General features: G+C 37.5%; 1 protein-coding gene across 1 annotated transcript; it reads left to right on the top strand.

Moving 5' to 3' along the window:
• The first annotated feature begins 19,324 nt into the window (after positions 1 to 19,324).
• Positions 19,325 to 20,812, top strand: LOC130846309 (small proline-rich protein 2E-like). Its single transcript, XM_057724466.1, has 2 exons — positions 19,325 to 19,466; positions 20,200 to 20,812. Exon 2 carries the CDS (start codon positions 20,219 to 20,221, stop codon positions 20,432 to 20,434), a length of 216 nt encoding a protein of 71 aa, XP_057580449.1. The 5' UTR covers positions 19,325 to 19,466; positions 20,200 to 20,218; the 3' UTR covers positions 20,435 to 20,812.
• The last annotated feature ends 1,246 nt before the right edge of the window (positions 20,813 to 22,058 follow it).

Genomic DNA, 22,058 nt, shown 5'->3' with positions numbered 1-22,058 from the left:
TTAGCGATATTGGCCTGTAATTTTCTTTTTTTGTGATATCTTTGTCTGGTTTTGGAATCAGGGTTATGGTGGTCTTGTAGAATGAGTTTGGGAATGTTTCCTCCTCTTCAATTTTTTGGAATAGTTTGAGAAGAATAGGTATTAACTCTTCTTTATATTTTTGGTAGAATTCCCCTGTGAAGCTGTTCTATCCTGTTTGCTGGGAGTTTTTGAATTACTGATTCAATTTCAGTACTACTAATCAGTCTATTCAAACTATTTCTTCCTGATACAGTCATGGAAGGTTGTATGTTTCTAGAAATGTACCCATTTCTTCCAGGTTGTCCTTGTTGGCATATAACTGTTCACAGTATTCTCTTATAATTGTTTGTATTTCTATGATATCAATTGTAATTTCTACTGTTTTATTTCTTATTTATTTGTGCCCTTTCTCTCTTTTCTTAATAAGCTGACTAGGGGTGTAACAATTTTATTTTTACAAAAAACAAACTCTTGTTTTCATTGATATTTTCTACTTTTGGCCTCTATGATCTTTATTATTCCCTTCCTTTTGCTGACTATGGGGTTTGTTTGTTCTTTTAAAGAATTCTTTTAGGGTTTCCCTGGTACTGCAGTGGTTAAGAATCCACCTGCCAGTGCAGGGGACAGAGTTGGAGCCCTCATCTGGGAAGATCCCACATGCTGCAGAGCAACTAAGCCCATGTGCCACAACTACTGAGCCTGTACTCTACAGCCTGTGAGTCACAACTATTGAGCCCATGTGCCATACCTACTGAAGCCCATGCACCCAGAGCCCGTGCTCAGCAATAAGAGAAGCCACAGCAATGAGAAGCCCACATATTGCAACAAAAATGTAGCCCCCACTCCCCGCAACCAGAGAAAGCCCATGCTCAGCAACGAAGACTCAATGTAGTCAATAAATAAATAAAATAAATAAACAAAAAAATTAAAAATAGTTTAAGAAAATAAAAAAAATTTTTAGTTGGTGGGTTAGGTTGTTCATTTGAGATTCTTCTTGTTTCTTTTTTTTTTATAAGAATATAATTGCTTTACAGTCTTGCACCAGTTTTTGAGGTACACCAAGGTCAATCATCTATATTTATACACAAATCCCCGTATCCCCTCCCTCCCTCAACTCCCCCGCACCGTCCCAGTCCCAGTCCTCCAAGGCATCATCTATTCTCGAGTTGAACTCCCTTTGCTATACAGCAACTTCCCACTGGCTATCTATTTTACAATTGGTAGTATATGTATGTCTATGCTACTCTCTCACTTCATCCCAGCTTCCCGTCCCCCCCGACCCCCAAACCTCGAGATCTCCAGTCTATTCTCAGCATCTGCGTCTTTATTCTTGTCTTGTCACTGAGTTCATCAGTACCATTTTTAGACTCCGTATATATGAGTTAGCATACAATATTTGTCTTTCTCTTTCTGACTTGCTTCACTCTGTATGACAGACTCTAGGTCTATCCACCTCACTACATATAGCTCCATCTCATCCCTTTTTATAGCTGAGTAATATTCCATTGTATATATGCGCCACATCTTCTTTATCCATTCGTTTGCTGACGGGCATTTAGGTTGCTTCTGTGATCTGGCTATTGTAAATAGTGCTGCAATAAACATTATGGTACATGTTTCTTTTGGGATTATGGTTTTCATTGGGTATATGCCCAGTAGTGGGATTTCAACATCATATGCTGCTTCTATTTTTAGTTTTCTAAGGAATCTCCAAACTGTTTTCCATAGTGGCTGTAGCAACTTACAGTCCCACCAACAGTAAAGGAGAGTTCCCTTTTCTCCACACCCTCTCCAACATTTGTTGTTTCCAGATTTTGTGATGATGGCTATTCTGATTGGTGTGAGGTGATATCTCATTGTGGCTCTGACTTGCATTTCTCTGATGATGAGTGATGTTGAGCATCTTTTCATGTGTTTGTTGGCCATCTGTATGTCTTCTTTGGAGAAATGTCTATTTCGGTCTTCTGCCCATTTGTGGATTGGCTTATATGCTTTTCTGGTATTAAGCTGCATGAGCTGCTTGTATATTTTGGAGGTTAATCCTTTGTCCGTTGTTTCATAGGCAACTATTTTTTCCCATTCTGAGGGTTGCCTTTTAGTCTTGTTTATGGTTTCTTCCGCTGTGCAAAAGCTTTTAAGTTTCATGAGGTCCCATTGTTTATTCTTGATTTTATTTCCATGATTCTAGGAGGTGGGTCCAAAAGGACCTTGCTTTGATGTATGTCATAGAGTGTTCTGCCTATGTTTTCCTCTAGGAGTTTTATAGTGTCTGGCCTTACATGTAGGTCTTTAATCCATTTGGAGTTTATTTTTGTGTATGGTGTTAGGAAGTGTTCTAATTTCATTCTTTGACATGTTGCTGTCCAATTTTCCCAGCACCACTTATTGAAGAGGCTGTCTTTTTTTCATTTATATCCTTGCCTCCATTGTCAAAGATAAAGTGCCCATATGAGTTTGGGCTTACCTCTGAGTTCTCAATTCTGTTCCATTGATCTTCCTTTCTATTTTGGTGCCAGTACCATACTATCTTGATCACTATGGCCTTATAGTATCGTTTGAAGTCAGGAAGCCTGATTCCACCAACTCCATTTTCCCTTCTCAAGATTGCTTTGGCTCTTCAGGGTCTTTTGCATTTCCATACAAATCCTAAGATTTCTTGCTCTAGTACTGTGAAAAATGGCATTGGTAATTTTTTTTTATTTTTTTTTGGGGGGGGTACACCAGGTTCAATCAACTGTTTTTATACACATACCCCCATATTCCCTCCCTTCCTTGACTCCCCCACCTCGAGTCCCCCCCACCCTCCCTGCCCCAGTCCTCTAAGGCATCTTCCATCCTCGAGTTGGACTCCCTTTGTTATACAACAACTTCCCACTGACTATTTTACAGTTGGCAGTATATATAGGTCTGTGCTACTCTCTCGCTTCGTCTCAGTTTCTCCTTCACCCCCCGCCCCCAACCATACCTCGAGTTCTCCAGTCCATTCTCTGTATCTGCATCCTTGTTCTTGTCACTGAGTTCATCAGTACCATTTTTAGATTCCGTGTATGTGAGTTAGCATACAATATTTGTCCTTCTCTTTCTGACTTACTTCACTCTGTATGACAGATTGTAGTTCTATCCACCTCATTACATATAGCTCCATCTCATCCCTTTTTATAGCTGAGTAATATTCCATTGTATATATATGCCACATCTTCTGTATCCATTCATTTGTTGATGGGCATTTCGGTTGCTTCCATGTCCTGGCTATTGTAAATAGTGCTGCAATAAACATTATGGTACATGTTTCCTTTGGGATTATGGTTTTCTTTGGGTATATGCCCAGTAGTGGGATTACTGGATCATATGGTAATTCTATTTGTAGTTTTTGAAGGAACCTCCATATTGTTTTCCATAGTGGCTGTAGCAACTTACAGTCCCACCAACAGTAAAGGAGAGTTCCCTTTTCTCCACACCCTCTCCAACATTTGTTGTTTCCAGACTTTGTGATGATGGCCATTCTGATGGGTGTGAGGTGATACCTCATTGTGGCTTTGACTTGCATTTCTCTGATGATGAGTGATGTTGAGCATCTTTTCATGTGTTTGTTGGCCATCTGTATGTCTTCTTTGGAGAAATGTCTATTTAGGTCTTCTGCCCATTTGTGGATTGGGTTATTTGCTTTTTTGGTATGAAGCTTCATGAGCTGCTTGTATATTTTGGAGGTTAATCCTTTGTCCGTTGTTTCATAGGCAACTATTTTTTCCCATTCTGAGGATTGCCTTTTAGTCTTGTTTATGGTTTCTTTTGCTGTGCAAAAGCTTTTAAGTTTCATGAGGTCCCATTGTTTATTCTTGATTTTATTTCCATGATTCTAGGAGGTGGGTCAAAAAGGATGTTGCTTTGATGTATGTCAAAGAGTGTTCTGCCTATGTTTTCCTCTAGGAGTTTTATAGTGTCTGGCCTTACATGTAGGTCTTTAATCCATTTGGAGTTTATTTTTGTGTATGGTGTTAGGAAGTGTTCTAATTTCATTCACTTACATGTGGCTGTCCAATTTTCCCAGCACCACTTATTGAAGAGGCTGTCTTTTTTCCATTGTATACTCGTGCCTCCTTTGTCAAAGATAAGGTGCCCATATGTGTTTGGGCTTACTTCTGAGTTCTCAATTCTGTTCCATTGATCTTCCTTTCTATTTTGGTGCCAGTACCATACTATCTTGATCACTGTGGCCTTGTAGTATACTTTGAAGTCAGGAAGCCTGATTCCACCAACTCCATTTGTCCTTCTCAAGATTGCTTTGGCTATTCGGGGTCTTTTGCGTTTCCATACAAATTGTAAGATTTCTTGCTCTAGTTCTGTGAAAAATGCCATTGGTAATTTGATCGGGATTGCGTTGAATCTGTAAATTGCTTTGGGTAGTACAGACATTTTCACTATGTTGATTCTTCCAATCCAGGAACATGGTATGTCCCTCCATCTGTTTGTGTCGTCTTTGATTTCTTTCATTAATGTCTTAAAGTTTTCTGCATATAGATCTTTTGCCTCCTTAGGCAGGTTTATTCCTAGGTATTTTATTCTTTTGGTTGCAATGGTGAATGGGAGAGTTTCCTTAATTTCTCTTTCTGCTCTTCCGTTGTTAGTGTATAGGAATGCAAGAGATTTCTGTGCATTAATTTTGTATCCTGCTACTTTACTAAACTTATTAGTTAGTGCTAGCAGTTTTCTGGTAGAGTCTTTAGGGTTTTCTATATATAATATCATGTCATCTGCAAAGAGGGACAATTTTACTTCTTCTTTTCCAATTTGGATTCCTTTTATTTCTTTTACTTCTCTGATTGCTGTGGCTAAAACTTCCAAAACTATGTTTAATAATAGTGGTGAGAGTGGACACCCTTGCCTTGTTCCTGTTCTTAGAGGGAATTCTTCCAGTTTTTCCCCATTGAGAATGATGTTGGCTTTTGGTTTCTCCTATATGGCTTTTATTATGTTGAGGTAATTTCCTTCTATGCCCATTTTCTGGAGAGCTTTTATCATAAATGGATGTTGAAGTTTGTCAAAAGCTTTTTCTGCATCTATTGAAATGATCATATGGTTTTTATCCTTCAATTTGTTGATATGATGTATCACGTTGATTGATTTGCATATATTGAAGAATCCTTGCATCCCAGGGATAAACCCCACTTAATCATGGTGTATGATTTTTTTTAATGTGCTGTTGCAGTCTGTTAGCTAGTATTTTGTTGAGGATTTTTGCATCTATGTTCATCAGTGATATTGGTCTGTAGTTTTCTTTTTTTGTGACATCTTTGCCTGGTTTTGGTATCAGGGTGATGGTAGCCTCGTAGAATGCGTTTGGGAGTGTTCCGCCTTCTGCAATATTTTGGAAGAGTTTGAGAAGGATAGGTGTTAGCTCTTCTCGAAATGTTTGATAGAATTCGCCCATGAACCCATCTGGTCCTGGGCTTTTGTGTGTTGGGAGATTTTTAATCACTGCCTCAATTTCCGTACTTGTGATTGGTGTGCTCATGGTTTCTATTTCATCCTGGTTCAGTCTTGGAAGATTGTATTTTTCTAAGAATGTATCCATTTCTTCCAGGTTATCCAATTGATTGGCATATAGTTGCTTGTAGTAGTCTCTCATGATGTTTTGTATTTCAGAGGTGTCCGTTGTTACTTCTCCTTTTTCATTTCTAATTCTGTTGATTTGCATCTTCTCCCTTTTTTTCTTGATGAGTCTGGCTAATGGTTTATCAATTTTGTTAATCTTCTCAAAGAACCAGCATTTAGTTTTATTTATTTTTGCTATTGCTTCCTTCCTTTCTTTTTCATTTATTTCTGCTCTGATCTTTATGATTTCTTTTCTTCTGCTCACGTTGAGGTTTCTTTGTTTTTCTTTCTCTAGTTGTTTTAGGTGTAAGCTTAGTTTGTTTATTCGATATTTTTCTTGTTTCTTCAGGTAGGACTGTATTGCTATAAACTTCCCTCTTAGAACTGCTTTTGCTGTGTCCCACAGGTTTTGGGTTGCTGTGTTTTCATTGTCATTTGTTTCTAGATATTTTTTGATTTCCTCTTTGATTTCTTTAGTGATTTCTTGGTTGTTTAATAGCGTATTGTTTAGTCTCCATGTGTTTGTATTTTTTGCATTTTTTTTCAGGTAATTAATATCTAGTCTCATGGCGTTGTGGTCTGAGAAGATGCTTGATATGATTTCAATTTTCTTGAATTTACTGAGGTTTGATTTGTGACCCAAAATGTGATCTATCCTGGAAAATGTTCCATGTGCACTTGAGAAGAAAGTGTATTCTGTCGTTTTTGGATGGAATATCCTATAAATATCAGTTAAGTTGAGATGGTCTAATGTGTCATTGAAAGCTTGTGTGTCTTTATTCATTTTCTGTTTGGATGATCTGTCCATTGATGTAGGTGGCGTGTTTAAGTCTCCCACTATTATTGTGTTACTGTCGATTTCCTGTTTTATGGCTGTTAGCATTTGTCTTATGTATTGAATTGCTCCTATGTTGGGAGCATAGATATTTACCATTGTGATATGTTCTTCTTTGATGGATCCCTTGATCATTATGTAGTGACCTTCCTTGTCTCTTTTAATAGTCTTTACTTTCAAGTCTAATTTGTCTGATATGAGTATTGCTACTCCAGCTTTCTTTTGACTTCCATTTGCATGGAATATCTTTTTCCATCCCTTGACTTTCAGTCTATATGTATCCCTTGGTGTGTCATGGGTTTCTAGTAGGCAGCATATGGAAGGGTCTTGTGTTTATATGCATTCAGCCAATCTGTGTCTTTTGGTTGGAGCATTTAATCCATTTACATTTAAGGTGATTATTGACATGTGTGTTCTGATTACCATTTTCTTAATTGTTTTGGGTTTGTATTTGTACGTGTTTTCCTTTTCTTGTGTTTCCTACTTAGAGAAGTTCCTTTAGCACTTGTTGTAAGGCTGGTTTGGTGGTGCTGAATTCTCTTAACTTTTGCTTGTCTGGAAAGATTTTGATTTCTCCATCGAATCTTAATGAGATTCTTGCTGGGTAGAGTATTGTTGGCTGTAGGTTTTTCTCTTTCAGGACTTTCAGTATATCCTGCCATTCCCTTCTGGCCTGCACAGTTTCTGTAGAAAGGTCAGCTGTTATCTTTATGGGTTTTCCCTTATATGTTATTTGTTGCTTTTCTCTTGCTGCTTTTAATATTTTTTCTTTGTGTTTAATTGTCATTAGTTTGATTAATATGCTCCTTGGAGTATTTCTCCTTTGGTTTATTCTGTATGGGACTCTCTGCGCTCCTTGGACTTGGTTAATTATTTCCTTTCCCATTTTGGGGAAGTTTGCCATTGTAACCTCTTCAAATATTTTCTCAGACCCTTTCTTTTTTTCTTTTTCTTCTGGGATGCCTATAGTGCGAATGTTGGTACGCTTAAGGTTATCACTGAGGTCTCTGAGACTGTCTTCTATTCTTTTTATTCTTTTTTTCTTTTTCCTGCTCTTTGGCAGTTATTTCCCCCATTTTATCTTCCAACTCACTTATTCATTCTTCTGCCTCAGTCATTCTGCTGGTTATACCATCTAGAGTATTTTTAATTTCAGTTATTTTGTTATCCATTGCTGTTTTTTTTCTGCATTTTTATAAACTGTTTCTTGTACTTTATTTTGTTATCAAGATTTTGTATCATTTTTACTATCATTACTCTGAATTCTTTTTCAGGCCTTTTTCCTATTTCCTCTTCACTTATTTAGTCTTGTGGGTTTTTTTCCTGCTCCTTTGCCTGCATGGTGTTTCTTTGTTTCCTCCTGGTTGTCCAAACTTCTGGGGTTGCTTGTTGTGTCAGTAGAGGTGTTTATAGAAGACTGTCCAAGCCGCAGACTAATGTCCGAGTGTTGGGTTAAACATATACTAAGTCTAAGAAACACATACATGTATAAGACACACAATTACTGAATCCATTAGGACATAAGGCTCTGGAAAGACCTGACAGAAGAACCCCAGTATGCTATCAGACATTCAAAGAGAAAACCAACAGAAATTGACAACCAAAACAGAGCAAAACAGAAACAAAAGCAAAAACAAACAAACAAACAAATAACAAACACCTTACACCTACAAACACTAATCCAGGGAGATATTGTAAGCTAGGATCAAATATAAAAAAGAGCTAGAGTACCACCAGACAGAATGGAGATTCTCAGAATGCAATTAGGCAATTGTACTAAGAACTAAGACAAAGACAAAAACGTAATATTAAATACCAAGGTGATGTGTCATCTGGAGAGTAGAGCAAGCAGTCTGAGCAGATCAATAGTGTTGCTTATAATTATGTTAAGATAGAATAAACTAAAAATCGATGGAAGACAGGGGAACAGAAGAGCATATTGTGACTGGAAATATGCAAATAAAAAGAAAGGAATAGAAATGTATAAAAGATAGAGATGAAAGGAAGGTAGGAGAGATATGTATTCTGTACTGCCAGAAACTTATCTAGAAGTAGAAGTATATAAAGATGCAAAAAAATAAAAATAGAATAAAAAATAGAATTAAAAATATGTTATATAACTTGTAGTTCCCTTAGGACTAGGATCGTAAGTAATAAAGGAAAAAAAAAAAAAAAAGCAGAACTGATCCCAGAATAGACCAGTTCAATAGAATTGATACTTATATTTCTGTTTCCTTAGAGTCCCAGCTGTATGTGTGCTTCCACTCGCCTTGGTTTTTTTGTCTTATTCTGTGACCAGCATAGCTTCCTTTATTGTTTGTCTGTAAGCTCTGGTGTGTGGGGAGGGAGAGGGTGCAATAGTGGCTCCTTCCCTTTGGAGTGAGTGAGCAGTGGTACACTGTTGTTTCAGTCAGGCTTGGAGGTGCCTGTTGCAGAGGGACGCCGGTGGCTCAGCTGTAAACAGAAAGTCTCAGAGTTGGACCTCTCTCCGGGTTTTTTTTTTTTTTCTCTGCAGCCTCCCTGCTGCCGGCATTCCATGCTTGTTCTTGGCTGCTTTCTGGGGCTTTATTCTAGCCCCGCCTGAGGGCCTGAGGGTACTTGTTATTCCTGAGTGCCTTAAGTGGTCCACAGGGGTCCCTGTACTGCCTGCTGCGAGCACCAAAAGAGAGAGAGAAGGGCTATGCCCATGGCTCCTCCTCACTGCCCGTGAGCCTGCAGCATCCAGCTGCCATCATGGCCGGGCAGCTCTCAGGGGCAGGCACTCCTCGCCTCGGACCTCTTCCCTCCTGTCCTCTTGGTCCGTCACCTTACTGGCAACAATTTTTCTCACCCTGAACCAGCTCTCCCGTTCCCACGTTCCCGCTCCCAGACCCTCTGTTCAGGTGTGAATTGACTTCTCAGTCTGGGAACACTGAGCTCTGGTGTGGAACCTCCGTGTGTTTCTCACTCCCTCCTGTCTGCCACAGCTCCGCAGCTTCACCCTCTTTGAGCCATCGTAGATGCCTCCCTATCAGTTATGTCAGGATTCTTGTGGTCCTTTCTGGTGTCTGATGTCATCTGCTGGTGTTCAGTTGGTTCTCAGTGGGAATTACTGCGTCTTTTGGTGCATTTCCAATGCACCTGTGGAGAGGGATGCAATCCACATCCCTCTACTTTGCCACCATCCTTTTCCCCCATCTTCTTGTTTCTTGAAGTATACCTGTATTGCTATAACCCTCCCACTTAGAAATGATTTTGCTGCATCCTACAGATTTTCGAAGGTTGTGTTTTTGTTTTCAATTTTCTCAAGGTATTTTCTGATTTTCTTTTTGATATCTTTGGTGCCCTATTGGGTTTTTAGTTGCATGTTGCTTAGTTTCCATGGGTTTGTGTTTCTTCCATTTTTCTTTCTGTAATTGGTTTCTAGTTTCATGTTGTTGTAGTTGGCAAAGATACTTGATATAATTTATATCCTCTTAAATTTATAGAGACTTGTTTGTGGTCTGGCATGTGATCCATCCTGGAGAACATTCCATGTGCAAATGAAAAGAGTGTGTACTCTGCTGTTTTTGGATGTAATATTCTGTAGATTTTTATCACTAAGGAATTTGTAGTTTTATCTCTTACATTGAGGTCTTTGATGTATTTTGAATTAATTTTCACATATGCTGTAAGGTATGGGTCCAAATTAATTCTTTTTCCTGTGGATATCAAGTATTCCTAGCATGAGCTGTTGAAAACAGTGTCCCTTTTCCCATTGAATGGTCTTGACACTCGTCAAAAGTCAATTGGCCACACGAATATACAATGGAAAAAAGACAGCCCCTTCAACAAGTGGTACTGGGAAAATTGGACAGCAACATGTAAAAGAATGAAATTAGAACACTTCCTAACACCATACACAAAAATAAACTCCAAATGGATTAAAGACCTACATATAAGGCCAGATACTGTAAAACTCCTAGAGGAAAACATAGGCAGAATATTCTATGACATACATCAAAGCAAGATCCTTTTGGACCCACCTCCTAGAATCATGGAAATAAAATCAAGAATAAACAATGGGACCTCATGAAACTTAAAAGCTTTTGCACAGTGAAAGAAACCATAAACAAGACTAGAAGCAACCCTCAGAATGGGAAAAAATAGTTGCCTATGAAACAACAGACAAAGGATTAACCTCCAAAATATACAAGCAGCTCATGCAGCTTAATACCAAAAAAAGCAAATAACCCAAACCACAAATGGGCAGAAGACCTAAATAGACATTTCTCCAAAGAAGGCCTACAGATGGCCAATAAACACATGAAAAGATGCTCAACATCACTCATCATCAGAGAAATGCAAGCCAAAACCACAATGAGGTATCACCTCACACCGATCAGAATAGCCATCATCACAAAGTCTGGAAACAACAAATGTTGGAGAGGGTGTGGAGAAAAGGGAACTCTCCTGCACTGTTGGTGGGAATGTAAGTTGGTACAGCCACTATGGGAAACAGTTTGAAGGTTCCTTAAAAAACTACAAATAGAACTACCACCTGATCCCGTCATCCCACTACTGGGCATATACCCAAAGAAAACCATAATTCGAAAAGAAACATGTACCATAATGTTTATTGCAGCACTATTTACAATAGCCAGGACATGGAAGCAACTCAAATGCCCATCAACAAATGAATGGATACAGAAGATGTGGCATATATATACAATGGAATATTACTCAGCTATAAAAAGGGATGAGATGGAGCTATATGTAATGAGGTGGATAGACCTACAGTCTGTCATACAGAGTGAAGTAAGCCAGAAAGAGAAAGACAAATATTGTATGCTAACTCACATATACGGAATCTAAAAATGGTACTGATGAACTCAGTGACAAGAGAAGAATAAGGACGCAGATGCAGAGAATGGACTGGAGAACTCGAGGTTTGGGAGGGGGTGGGGGGTGAAGGGGAAGATGAGACGAAGCGAAAGAGTAGCACAGACATATATATACTACCGACTGTAAAATAGATAGCCAGTGGGAAGTTGTTGTATAAAAAAGGGAGTTCAACTCGAGGATGGAAGATGCCTTAGCGGACTGGGATGGGGAGGGTGGGAGGGACTCAAGGGAGGGTGGGGGGGGGGAGTTGAGGGAGGGAGGGAATACAGGGATATGTGTATAAAAAGAGATGATTGAACTTGGTGTACCCCCCCAAATAATAAATAAAGAAATAAAATTAAAAAAAAAGTCAATTGGCCATATATGGAAAGATTTACTTCCAGATTCTCTAGTTTATTTCATTGGTATATATGTCTGTCGATGTCAGTACTATACTGTCTTGATTACTGTAGATTTGTACAAAGTTTTGAGTCAGGAAGCATGAGACCTCCCTATGTGCTCTTCTTCAAGGTTGATTTGGCTATTTGGGATTTGTTGAAGTTCCATATGAATTTCAGAATGAGATTCTCTATTTCTGGGATTTTTGGGATTTTAATAAGGATTGCATTAAAAATGTAGATCTTTTGGGTATGACTATTATCTTAACAATATTATATTCTAATCCATGAATTTGGAATGTCTTTCCAATTATTTAGGTCTTCCATATACTTTATTAAATTTATTCCTAAATATTTTATTCTTTTTGATGCTATTGTAAATAAAATTATCTTAATTTTCTTTTTAGATATTCATTATTAGTACATGGAAATACAACTGATTTTGTATCCTGCTATTTTGCTGATTTTATTTATTAACTCTCACAGATTTTCTTGGTGAAATTTTAAAGTTTTCTGCTTGTAAGATCATGTCTTCTGCAAATAGGCATCATTTTACTTCTTTCTTTCCAATTTGGATGCCTTTCATTTCTTCTTCTTACCTAATTACACTGGTTGGCAGACTTTGGTATCTTTGTCTTGTTCCTGATCTTAAGGGAAATCTTTAGTATTTCATCATTGGATATGATGTTAGCTGTAGGTTTTTAATGGATGGCCTTAATCAAGTTGAGGAGGTTTCCTTTTATTCACATTTTATTGTGTCTTTTTTTTTATCATGAAAGGAATTGAATTTTGTCAAATGCTTTCTCTTCATTGATTGAAATGATCATGTGTTTTTTCTCTTCTTTTTATTAATGTGGTATATCATATTGATTGATTTTTGTATGCTGAATGATCTTTGCATTCAGGAATAAATTCTATTTCAGCATGTTGTATAATCTTTTTAGTATGTTGTTGAATTTGATTTTCTTAATTTTGATAAAAAATTTTTTTGCATCAATATTCATCAGGTATTTTAGTCTATAGTTTTAATTTCTTGTACTGTCTTTGCCTGGCTTTATATAGAGCTAATGCTGGCCTTATAAAATGAACTAGGAAGTGTTTCCCTTTTTTCAATTTTTTGAAGATTTTGAGAAGGATTGGTGTACATTCTATAGGTATTTGCTTTGTAAGTTGGTGATTACATCTTAAAGTTATAACAATCTAGTTTGCATTGATGCCAACTTCAATCCAATTGCATTAAAAACTTTTACTCCTATAGAACTCCATCCCCTTTTTATGCTAATGATGTCACAAATTACATCTTTATACTTTTTGCGGTCACAAATATAGTTTTACAATTATTTTTAATAAACTTGTCTTTTAAATATAGTAGAAAATAGAAAGTGAAGTCACAAACTAAAATTACCATAATACCGGCTTTTGTATTTTCCCATGTACTTTTCATATATTCAAATGATTTCAAGTTTCTTTTTAGCATCCTTTCATTATCAACCTAAAGGGCTCCCTTTAACATTTCTTGTAGGGCAAATCAGGTGGTAATGAACTCCCTCAGGTTTTGTTTATCTGGAATATCATAATTTCCCCCTTGTTTTTAAAGGACAGTTTTGCCAGATATAGAATTCTAGGCTGACAGAGATTCTTTCAGCACTTTAAATATATCATATCCCACTGCCTCCTGGCCTCCAAAGTTAAAGAGAAATTGGCTGACAATTTTATTGAGGAACACTTGTACATTAAAGCCTACTCCTTTCTTGCTGCTTTCAAGATTCTCTCTTTTTACTGTTTGATTTTAATGTGGGTTTCTTTGGATTTAACTTACTTGGATTTGTTTAGTTTCTTGGATGTGTAGTTTTGCTTTTTCTAGAAGTCATATAAATAGAATCATACAGTATGTAGGCTTTCAGACTGATTTCTTTTACTTAGCAATTTGCGTTTATTATTCAACTAAGTCTTTATGTGGTTTGATAGTTCATTCTTTTTGTTTTTTAATCACTGAATAGTGTTCCATTGTGTGGATCTACCATAATTCACTTACCCATTCATCTATTGAAGGACATTTTGGTTGCTGTCAGTTTTTGGAAATTATGAATAAAGCTTCTATGAACATTACCTTGCAGATTTTTGTGTGGACACCTTCTGAAAGCAGTTGGGTAAATTTCAAGGAGGGATATCACTAGATCTTATGGTAAAGCTACATTTAACTCTGTAAGTTCTTGAGTCAGTTTTGATTTTAGATTTTTCTAAGAATTTTTATATTTCACTTAACTCTTCTATAACTTATCCTTTTACAGCTCTGTTAGCCCTCTCTGCCCAGGCAACAGTTACCTACTCCTCCCATGCTAAAGTTCAAGTGGTTTTTCTGCACAGAATTTCCCACATTTTAACTTGTTTCTTTATTTTCCTTTATGACTTTTTGTGGAGGGACCTAACAGCCCATGTACTTTGACTGTCTTGGAAAGACTGTTATGAGGAAGACTGTGTCTGATACATTCCATTTTTTTTTTTTTACCTCATGTTCTTCTTAATCTCACTAGCATACATCATACAGGACCAGTTCATATTTTTATCAGCCCTTGAAATCACTCCCTTAAGTATTCTGATGCCACATTTAAGAAATACAAAACTAGAATTTTTAAAGTCTATTTACATTTGAAAGTTTAGTGCTGATGATTATTCATTTTCTTACAAGGACTTAGCCTGACATTTGGGTAAACTGCCACCAGGAAGAATGTGGTATTTAAACTAAAATTTTCTTATTGTCCTGAACAGCTAACCATAGTATTAGTAAAAGGAGCTAGAAATTACATCATATTTTAAATACAGAATAATAAATGTTTATAAATGTTATTTTTTCAACCAACAAAATTAACAGATTTTGTTGGATTTTGATTTTTTTTCCTGTATTTAACAATATTCAGAGGAAGGCCTAAGTGACTCCAAATACCTGGGAACAATTACATTGTCCTGTTTCTATACTATGTTTTAAATTTCTGCTTAGATTAACTCTCATTTCACCACATAAGAATAAGTCTCATTCTCATTTATTTCTTCATTACTCATTCAAGTCAGTCGTTCTTATTCACTTTCTCCTGAAAACTTTTGGGACTGACTTAAAATAGAGATGTTATAAAAATTCACTTTAAAAATGAGGCAAATGACTTCCTCAATTAGCAAACACAACTTGAACTTGATGTTTTGTCTTTATTTGATTAACAATTTATTATTTAGCTGATTGTATACTTTCTGCCACTTATGCTAAGTGCTTTATATAGTTTTTTTAAAAAATTTATTTCTCATCATGGTTTAAAAGTAGGTACTATTATTACTGCTATGCTATTATCATCACTACCTCTTTTACTAACATCCACTTTTACCTAATTTATCATAGTCTGACTAATATTAGGATTTCTATCTGTCTGACTTTTGAAGTCTGGACAAATTCATTCCTCATTATTTTTTTAAGCTAAGTATGATCCCCTATTTTTGGTTGAACTATTGCATAGATACATATGACTATTGGGGGCCTGCGGCTTTTGTGTGTATCTGTCAATGCTAGGAGGAGGGTGTATTATCACTGGGATTTTTCTTCAGGAAGGATTATATTGAGATGTGATCAAATATGGAGAGTAAAAACAATAAAACATCTACCACGTCCAGTCCTAACTTTGATGACTAGCCAGAAATTCTGGTATAGAACCTCAGGCCTGGAGAGGATGAAGAATATTTTCCCTTTAATTGAGAAATAGACAGACTGATCTTTTGTCACCTTTTCAAAGTAACATTTTAAGATTCTTTACTCATTAACAGATATTCTTTGGAGAATCTTTTGAAAAGAAAAACACAAATGTAAAAATTATCTGTAATGACACCAGCAAAAGGCAATCACTCTCAGCAAATTATATGTATTTCCTGTCTTTTCTTGAATGTATGTTAATCAAAATCTCATCATATTTTATATAAGATTTGAACTTATAATTTGAATATTTTTGACAATATTAAAACAATTTCTAAAAATGCTCTTTAATTATCTTAAGAATTCAACCATATGAATGTACTGTAATTTATCCAATTCAGCAAGATTATGGAAGGATGATGGAGACTGAGCCTGATATTCAGAAATAAAAGCAAAAGGCAGAAATTCAAGGGTACTTGCAGTTACCATTTCTCTACAGATATCAGGAATATCTTACCATAATTCTCATTTGCTTATTTTTATTTCTTACTATTTTATTGTAGAATCTTAACTTTCAGGAATTATTTTGTTCAATGGTGTATAACATATAGTAGTAAAATGTGAGATAAAATGTTGAAGCACACATTGGACATTTAAAAAAATGTTCTGTCATTTTTCTTGTACTAATAATTCACAGTAAAATCCTCAGAATGTTAGAGAATGGAGACAAAAGTCCTGTGGCAGCTCTTCATGTAGTTGATCTTGAGGAATTCTTGAGTGTTCAAGTTCACCACTGCAACCTATAAAGTGACTGCTGCCTGACATGTTGGGGGCACCAGGCTTGCTGTGACTTTGGTACTTTGACTAAAATGATATGTGCTCTTTTTGAGAGAGGTGACCTCAGAGGGAATGTCTCCAGGTGTGACCAAAGCTGGAGTACCTGACACTGCAATTCCATTTGAACAGGTAATTCTCAAAATTTTTGATGAGAGAAATCAGACATTTCTCTAAGGATTTATGTGTTAGATGTGATGTGAAGTTATGGGGAGTAGTAACTATCTGTTGAGTAAAGTTCCTTCTCTTTGTGCTCTGAAATACTCTATATGATCCATTTGGTGATGACATTGCTTGTAGACACCTTTCCTGAAGGTGCTGTAGTGATGGCTTTGTCCCTGGATGTTCATGGCCAATGGTACTCTTGGTAAAATGCTCTTCATTATTGACAGGAGCAAAACAGTTCTGGGAACTGAGCCTGTTGAACTGATGGGTTGTGATGATGGTTTGATTCAGTGATCCTTCACTTTTCAGATGATAGCTGGTGAATGTTTCAGAGGTTTCAAGTACTTCCTCTTTCTCTTCCTCTCCTCCTCATTCTCATCTTTTTCCTCCTTTCCCATATACAAAAACATATTCTTGAAAAGCTTCCTGATTATTTGGCGAAGACAAGGAAAGAGGTTTTAGCAACATCACTTTAAACTTTTAATTTGCTTCTAATCAGCTCTGCTGACTGCAGGAAGAATTTTTTAAAATATGAAAGTACTAAACACTAAATGCATTGACAACATGCCAATGTATCAAATTGGACAGTTAGGGATATACATTGGAGAGCAAAGGCTAATGTGGCAGGGTAAGGGGACTGGAGGGCTGAAGGAAAAGACAGAGAATGAGCATGAAAATAAACTTTTAAAATTACAGTATTTTTTTTTAATTACTATCTTTTAAAGACCTAAAACATATCTGGAAAGAGTAGAAGAAAGCAAATATATCAGATCAACCTTAAGTTTGTATCTCCCCTGGATTTCAGAACTTTTGTTTTCTGATCCTCTCTCCCCTCCCCAAACCTACTCTCAATTTATTTATATGTGATGGTGTAAGTCTTAAATGGTATCTTATATTTATTTTTGGATTTATGCAATTTAAATCTGATATTTGCTTATGGAATAAATAAGATATGGAATAAAAAATACTTATTTCCTGATAAAGAAATTTTAAGCACATGACAGCAGTCTAGGGGAGTGTTGGAGTCAGGTGAGATGGGACGTCCTGATTCTATTAAAAGTGTGTTCCCACATTCTACAGTTACATAAAACCAGCATTGAAATTTTTTCCTAAGCTAGACAGGATGGCTCACCAGCTATGACCTGTAAAGTAAAGCTTCAGTGCCCAAGGGAACAGAGGATAGTTCAGGTCCAGGACTGAAAAGGCAGAAATGAAAACTTTTGCCAGGGCCGTAGAACATACTAGGGCATTGTTTCCAGAACTTTAGTTATTCCCTAAAGGCTCATTTATTTGTCATAATTACACATCACATGTATCATGTAATATTAATATTTTTTACTTCAAATTCACTTTAAACTAACTTTGAATTTTTAGTTTAATTGCCCATAGGCAATCATGTGCATGAAATGGCAGACAAAATATTCAACTTATGTATATGTGTGTGTATATATATACACACACATATATATGTTGACAGTGAGAAAGGCAGAGAGAGAAACAGACACAGAGAGAGAGAGATTATGAACGCTGGCAGTCCAGAATCTACAGAGCCAAAACCCTGCTGGAAGGCCATCAGGCAGGGGAATTGTCTCTTGCCTGTCGGTGAGGGAGGTCAGACTTTTGTTTTATTTAAGCCTTCAGCTGATTATGAAGCCTACTCACCTTATAGAGGGCAACCACCTCTACTCGAGTCACTGATAAACATTAACCTCATTAAAAAACATCCTTAGAGAAACACCGAGATTAATATTTGGCCAAATATTTGGGCACCCAGTACCAGTGAAGTTGACCCGTAAATTAACCATCAAACTTTCTTTCTGTCCTTCCAGAGCACTAACAAACTGTATGAAGAGTGTAGAGCAGTAAATAGTTTTACTTAACTATATTCCATGTGTCCAATATGGAAAATCTAAAAAATGGGTTCAGATTATAGTAAAAAGTATTATTAATGATTAAGAAGTTGTGTATGAATGCCAATTAAATTTAATGACTGAATGGTAAATAAAGTGACTGAAATATTCTCTTGAATTTACAACTGGATTTGATATGAAACATGTGTTTAAATAATTAATAAATATTAAATATATGTAAAATTAGTTGTTTGAATGGCATTGCATAGCAGATTCGGTTTTCTAATAATTTCAAAGGGGCAAAAAATTTTTTTTCAAAGGGGCAGGAAGGCAGAAAATTTGAACAATCCTCTTAGCTTTCTTCAGAAGTTGAACAAATACAGAGAGGTCAGTTGGGAGAAGTTATGCAGGAGCAGGTGTTATATCATGCAGGAGAGATAAGAGCAAGTGGCTTGCTTTCTACTGCAGGTCTTGGGTCTGAGCTGCCACATAATCTGAATGATGGTAGGTGATGCTACGCTCCCAGTGAATTCCCTGTGGCCGGAGTTCACAGAGATTTATAAACTTCACAGGAATCTGCTTGCTAGATGTTCTTTATTTGAAGGAGCACAGCAGTGAAAGGAGGACCCTAGAGGTCACCACTTTACCAAACGTGTCTGAGTATCATGATGGGAAGCGATGTGAGGTGATCTGCAACCTACTCTCAGTGCATTTTAGAAGAAGAAAGGAGACTCAGCTTAGCAAATCATGGGTCAAGAGGAAATGCACTGTTAAGAGGACTTGAAGTAAAGAGAAAGGTGTCAGCAGGAAGCCAGGCTCTTTTCAACCCAGAATGCACAACAAAATGTCAACCAGTTCCAGTGGAATATGGGAGGAAATTTTGTAATTCAAGGAAGGTGAAAGATAAAGGTTCATCTTCCGCAATCAAGAAAGGGGGCCCTTGACTACAACTTAGAAACCCCCCCCATCCTTCCACTGCCATAAACCGCTGAGAGCGTTAAGGCAGAGATTCTGTGAGTCATGAGAACCTAATCCAGTGAGGCGATCCTGGCACAAGCAGGAGTTTTCCTATTTTCAGAGTCCCTGTCAAGCCAGTTATGGATGGATTTGCATTTTGGTTGGGAAATGATTAGACCAGGCCAGTTTTGGCAGCTCCACTTCCCCCTGGGTGGGGCAGCAAGCCCCAATAAAAAGGTCCTCTGCTGCACAACTGCCATCCTCCTGCTACTCGAGTCCCGGCGACTTTGGAGAACCTGGTGAGTCTGATTCTTCGGTTCAGCTTTGTTCTTGGGGTCCTGAATGTTGAATTTATGCTGGAGATGGCAACTGTGGTAGGCCCAAAGTTATGATCATGGGAACTTGGAATTGGGGCACAGTGGTATGCTGTATTTATTAGGTTTCTGGTACCTAGTTTGACTTCCCCTATTGAAAAAGAAATTAATAAGAGAAACTTGACATGAAGAAGAGGTAAAGAACAAAGTAGTTTTTTCCTTTTTCTATATCTTTCTGGTATCCCTCTGCTATGATTTCAGACAAATTTATCTTAGAAGGTGTGAGGCCCTTGTATTCTTCCTGATAGCTTTTTGCTATGTTCACAAGTCATCCCATTGGGACTTCATGAGAGAACATGAGGATAGGAACTGCTTGTGAGCATGCCCAGGATTTTGGAACTTGTGATGGCCATTTGGAGGTGATGGTTTCACATTAAAAAAAAAAACAAAACCAAAATGGATACAAAACCAAAAAACATCACTTGGATCTTTCAAAGGTATTTTCTTTGGAAGGTTGTAGGAGAAAAGACAAGGTTTTCTGTGGGCTGTTGAAGCCATTTCTTAAAGACCAAGAAGCTGGAAATTTGTTAAAAGGAGGTGAAGGATTAAAGTGTAATCTGAGTGATTGCAGAGATGCTGGGTGATGGTATAATAAACCATTTGGCTCTTCTCTTTGTAGGAGTCCCTTTAGTGAACACTGTCATATAATTTCTTTCAGATTCTAAGACTCCAGAAAGATGTCTTATCAACAGCAGCAGTGCAAGCAGCCCTGCCATCCACCTCCAGTGTGCCCACCAAAGTGCCCTGAGCCTTGCCCACCTATAAAGTGTCCAGAGCCTTGCCCACCTATAAAGTGTCCTGATCCATGCCCACCTCAGCAGTGCCAGCAGAAATGCCCTCCTGTGCCACCTCCCCAACCATGCGATCCGAAGTGCCCACCCAAGTGCAAGTAACTGCTGCAGGTTCCATCTGGATCAGGAAAGGATAAGGACAATTGGCTCACCTAGTTCCCCAGCTCCACCTTCATCTTCTCTTCAAAGCACATCATGGATACAAAAGAAGCTTCTCCACCCTTTGGCCTGCCATATGCCTGTGGTGATGCTGACAGCCCGAGGTTTCCTTCCTGAGGTGGCTGTACTGCTCCTCCCTGGGGAGCAGCTGAGAGAGCATGACAGATCTTCAGAAGGAAGAGCAGCAGCTCTCCTCCTGGGTGCCAACAGAAGATTCTCTTACTGTCTTCTGTATCTGTCTGCCAGCTGGGCAGGGGTTTCTACCAGCTGAGCCATTGTTACTTATCTTTCATTTTCTGAATAAACTACAATTCCCTTGTGTGATGGTCTAATGTTTTCTTTCTTGTAAAACTGCTTTTAGCAGTATCATATATCATCATCTGGATTGATTTCTCTCCTTCTTTGATGCCAAAGTTTAGGCTCTCACAATCAGTGTGATCTGAATTTTGAGTCATATCAAAGGGTATTTCTATACAATTACAAATCCATGTTATTTCTTATTTTGTTAATTATTGCTTGATTGAGATGAGGAAGAAATTATTCAACTCCTTGGGATTTTGGTCCCTTTACTAAAATGTGGGACAATCATATTTACATTGAAAAGTTGTTTGAGGCTTGGAGATTACCTGAATGTGTGTAATTTAGTTGGCACCATGCCGGACACCTAGTTGGCACTTGGGGAGTCAATAGGTCATCAGTGCCTCAGTCATCATCTCTGTCACCACCGTCACCACCACCACCACCACCACCATCATGTTTGCTCCAGCAGGAAAGTGGCTCAGACATAATGTTTATAAGGAAACAAGGAGATTCCTAACCTCTATTACCCTTTCATATTCTGTTGTTTCTTTTCCTTTCTAATTTAACATTATTTTTAATGTGATGATAGCTAAAGAGCTTTTGGTAATGATTGGAATATTCTGCCTAAACTTACAGTAGTTCTGAAAACATGGGTTGTACGGAAGAAAGGGAAGTTAAAAGGGTTCCTAGTTCCCAGGTAAAGTGGCAAAGTGCTGCCTCCTCTCCATGTGTACAACCTGCTCTTCTTACTCCAAAAACTTAGCACCATTCGGGTCTTATTATAACTTTTCACCTCTTAAATTACTTTCCTCATTGGCTTGACCCCACCTTGGAAAACATTGAGGTTTACACTGTTTATTAAGATTTACAAAAGCACTGTTGCTATGCAGCTTGTTTTGTAAGTGCTTAGCTTACTAGTCAAGTAACCTGTGAAAAGAGGAATGTTCCTTAAGCATTTTGGTCCAAAGTGTCCACAAACAGAATAGATAATTTTGATCACACACATACATACACACTTTAAAAACAGCATTATTTTTCATAGCAACGATGTTTTCATATTAAATCTTATTGTACCTAAACATACAGAAGGTTGAGAAGATCTTTCTCCCTTCCGCATTCATTCACAAACCTGGAAGTAAAGGACTCCAAGGTGATAGAACTGCAGATGGAAAAAGATTCCCATGTTACTGCTCAACCCTCATCAGCCTATGACAGGCATGAGAAATACACACTGGTATTTGGGAATTGTCTCTACTGTAGCTAGTGT

Source organism: Hippopotamus amphibius, chromosome 1 (genome assembly GCF_030028045.1).
Source record: "Hippopotamus amphibius kiboko isolate mHipAmp2 chromosome 1, mHipAmp2.hap2, whole genome shotgun sequence".
NCBI classification, from domain to species: Eukaryota; Metazoa; Chordata; class Mammalia; order Artiodactyla; family Hippopotamidae; genus Hippopotamus; species Hippopotamus amphibius.
Note: the sequence above shows the minus strand (reverse complement) of the source record. Positions and strands in the feature narration are given on the sequence as shown.

Excerpts from the sequence above, each read along its gene's own strand:
- LOC130846309 (XM_057724466.1), top strand. The coding sequence starts at position 20,219 with ATGTCTTATCAACAGCAGCAGTGCAAGCAGCCCTGCCATCCACCTCCA.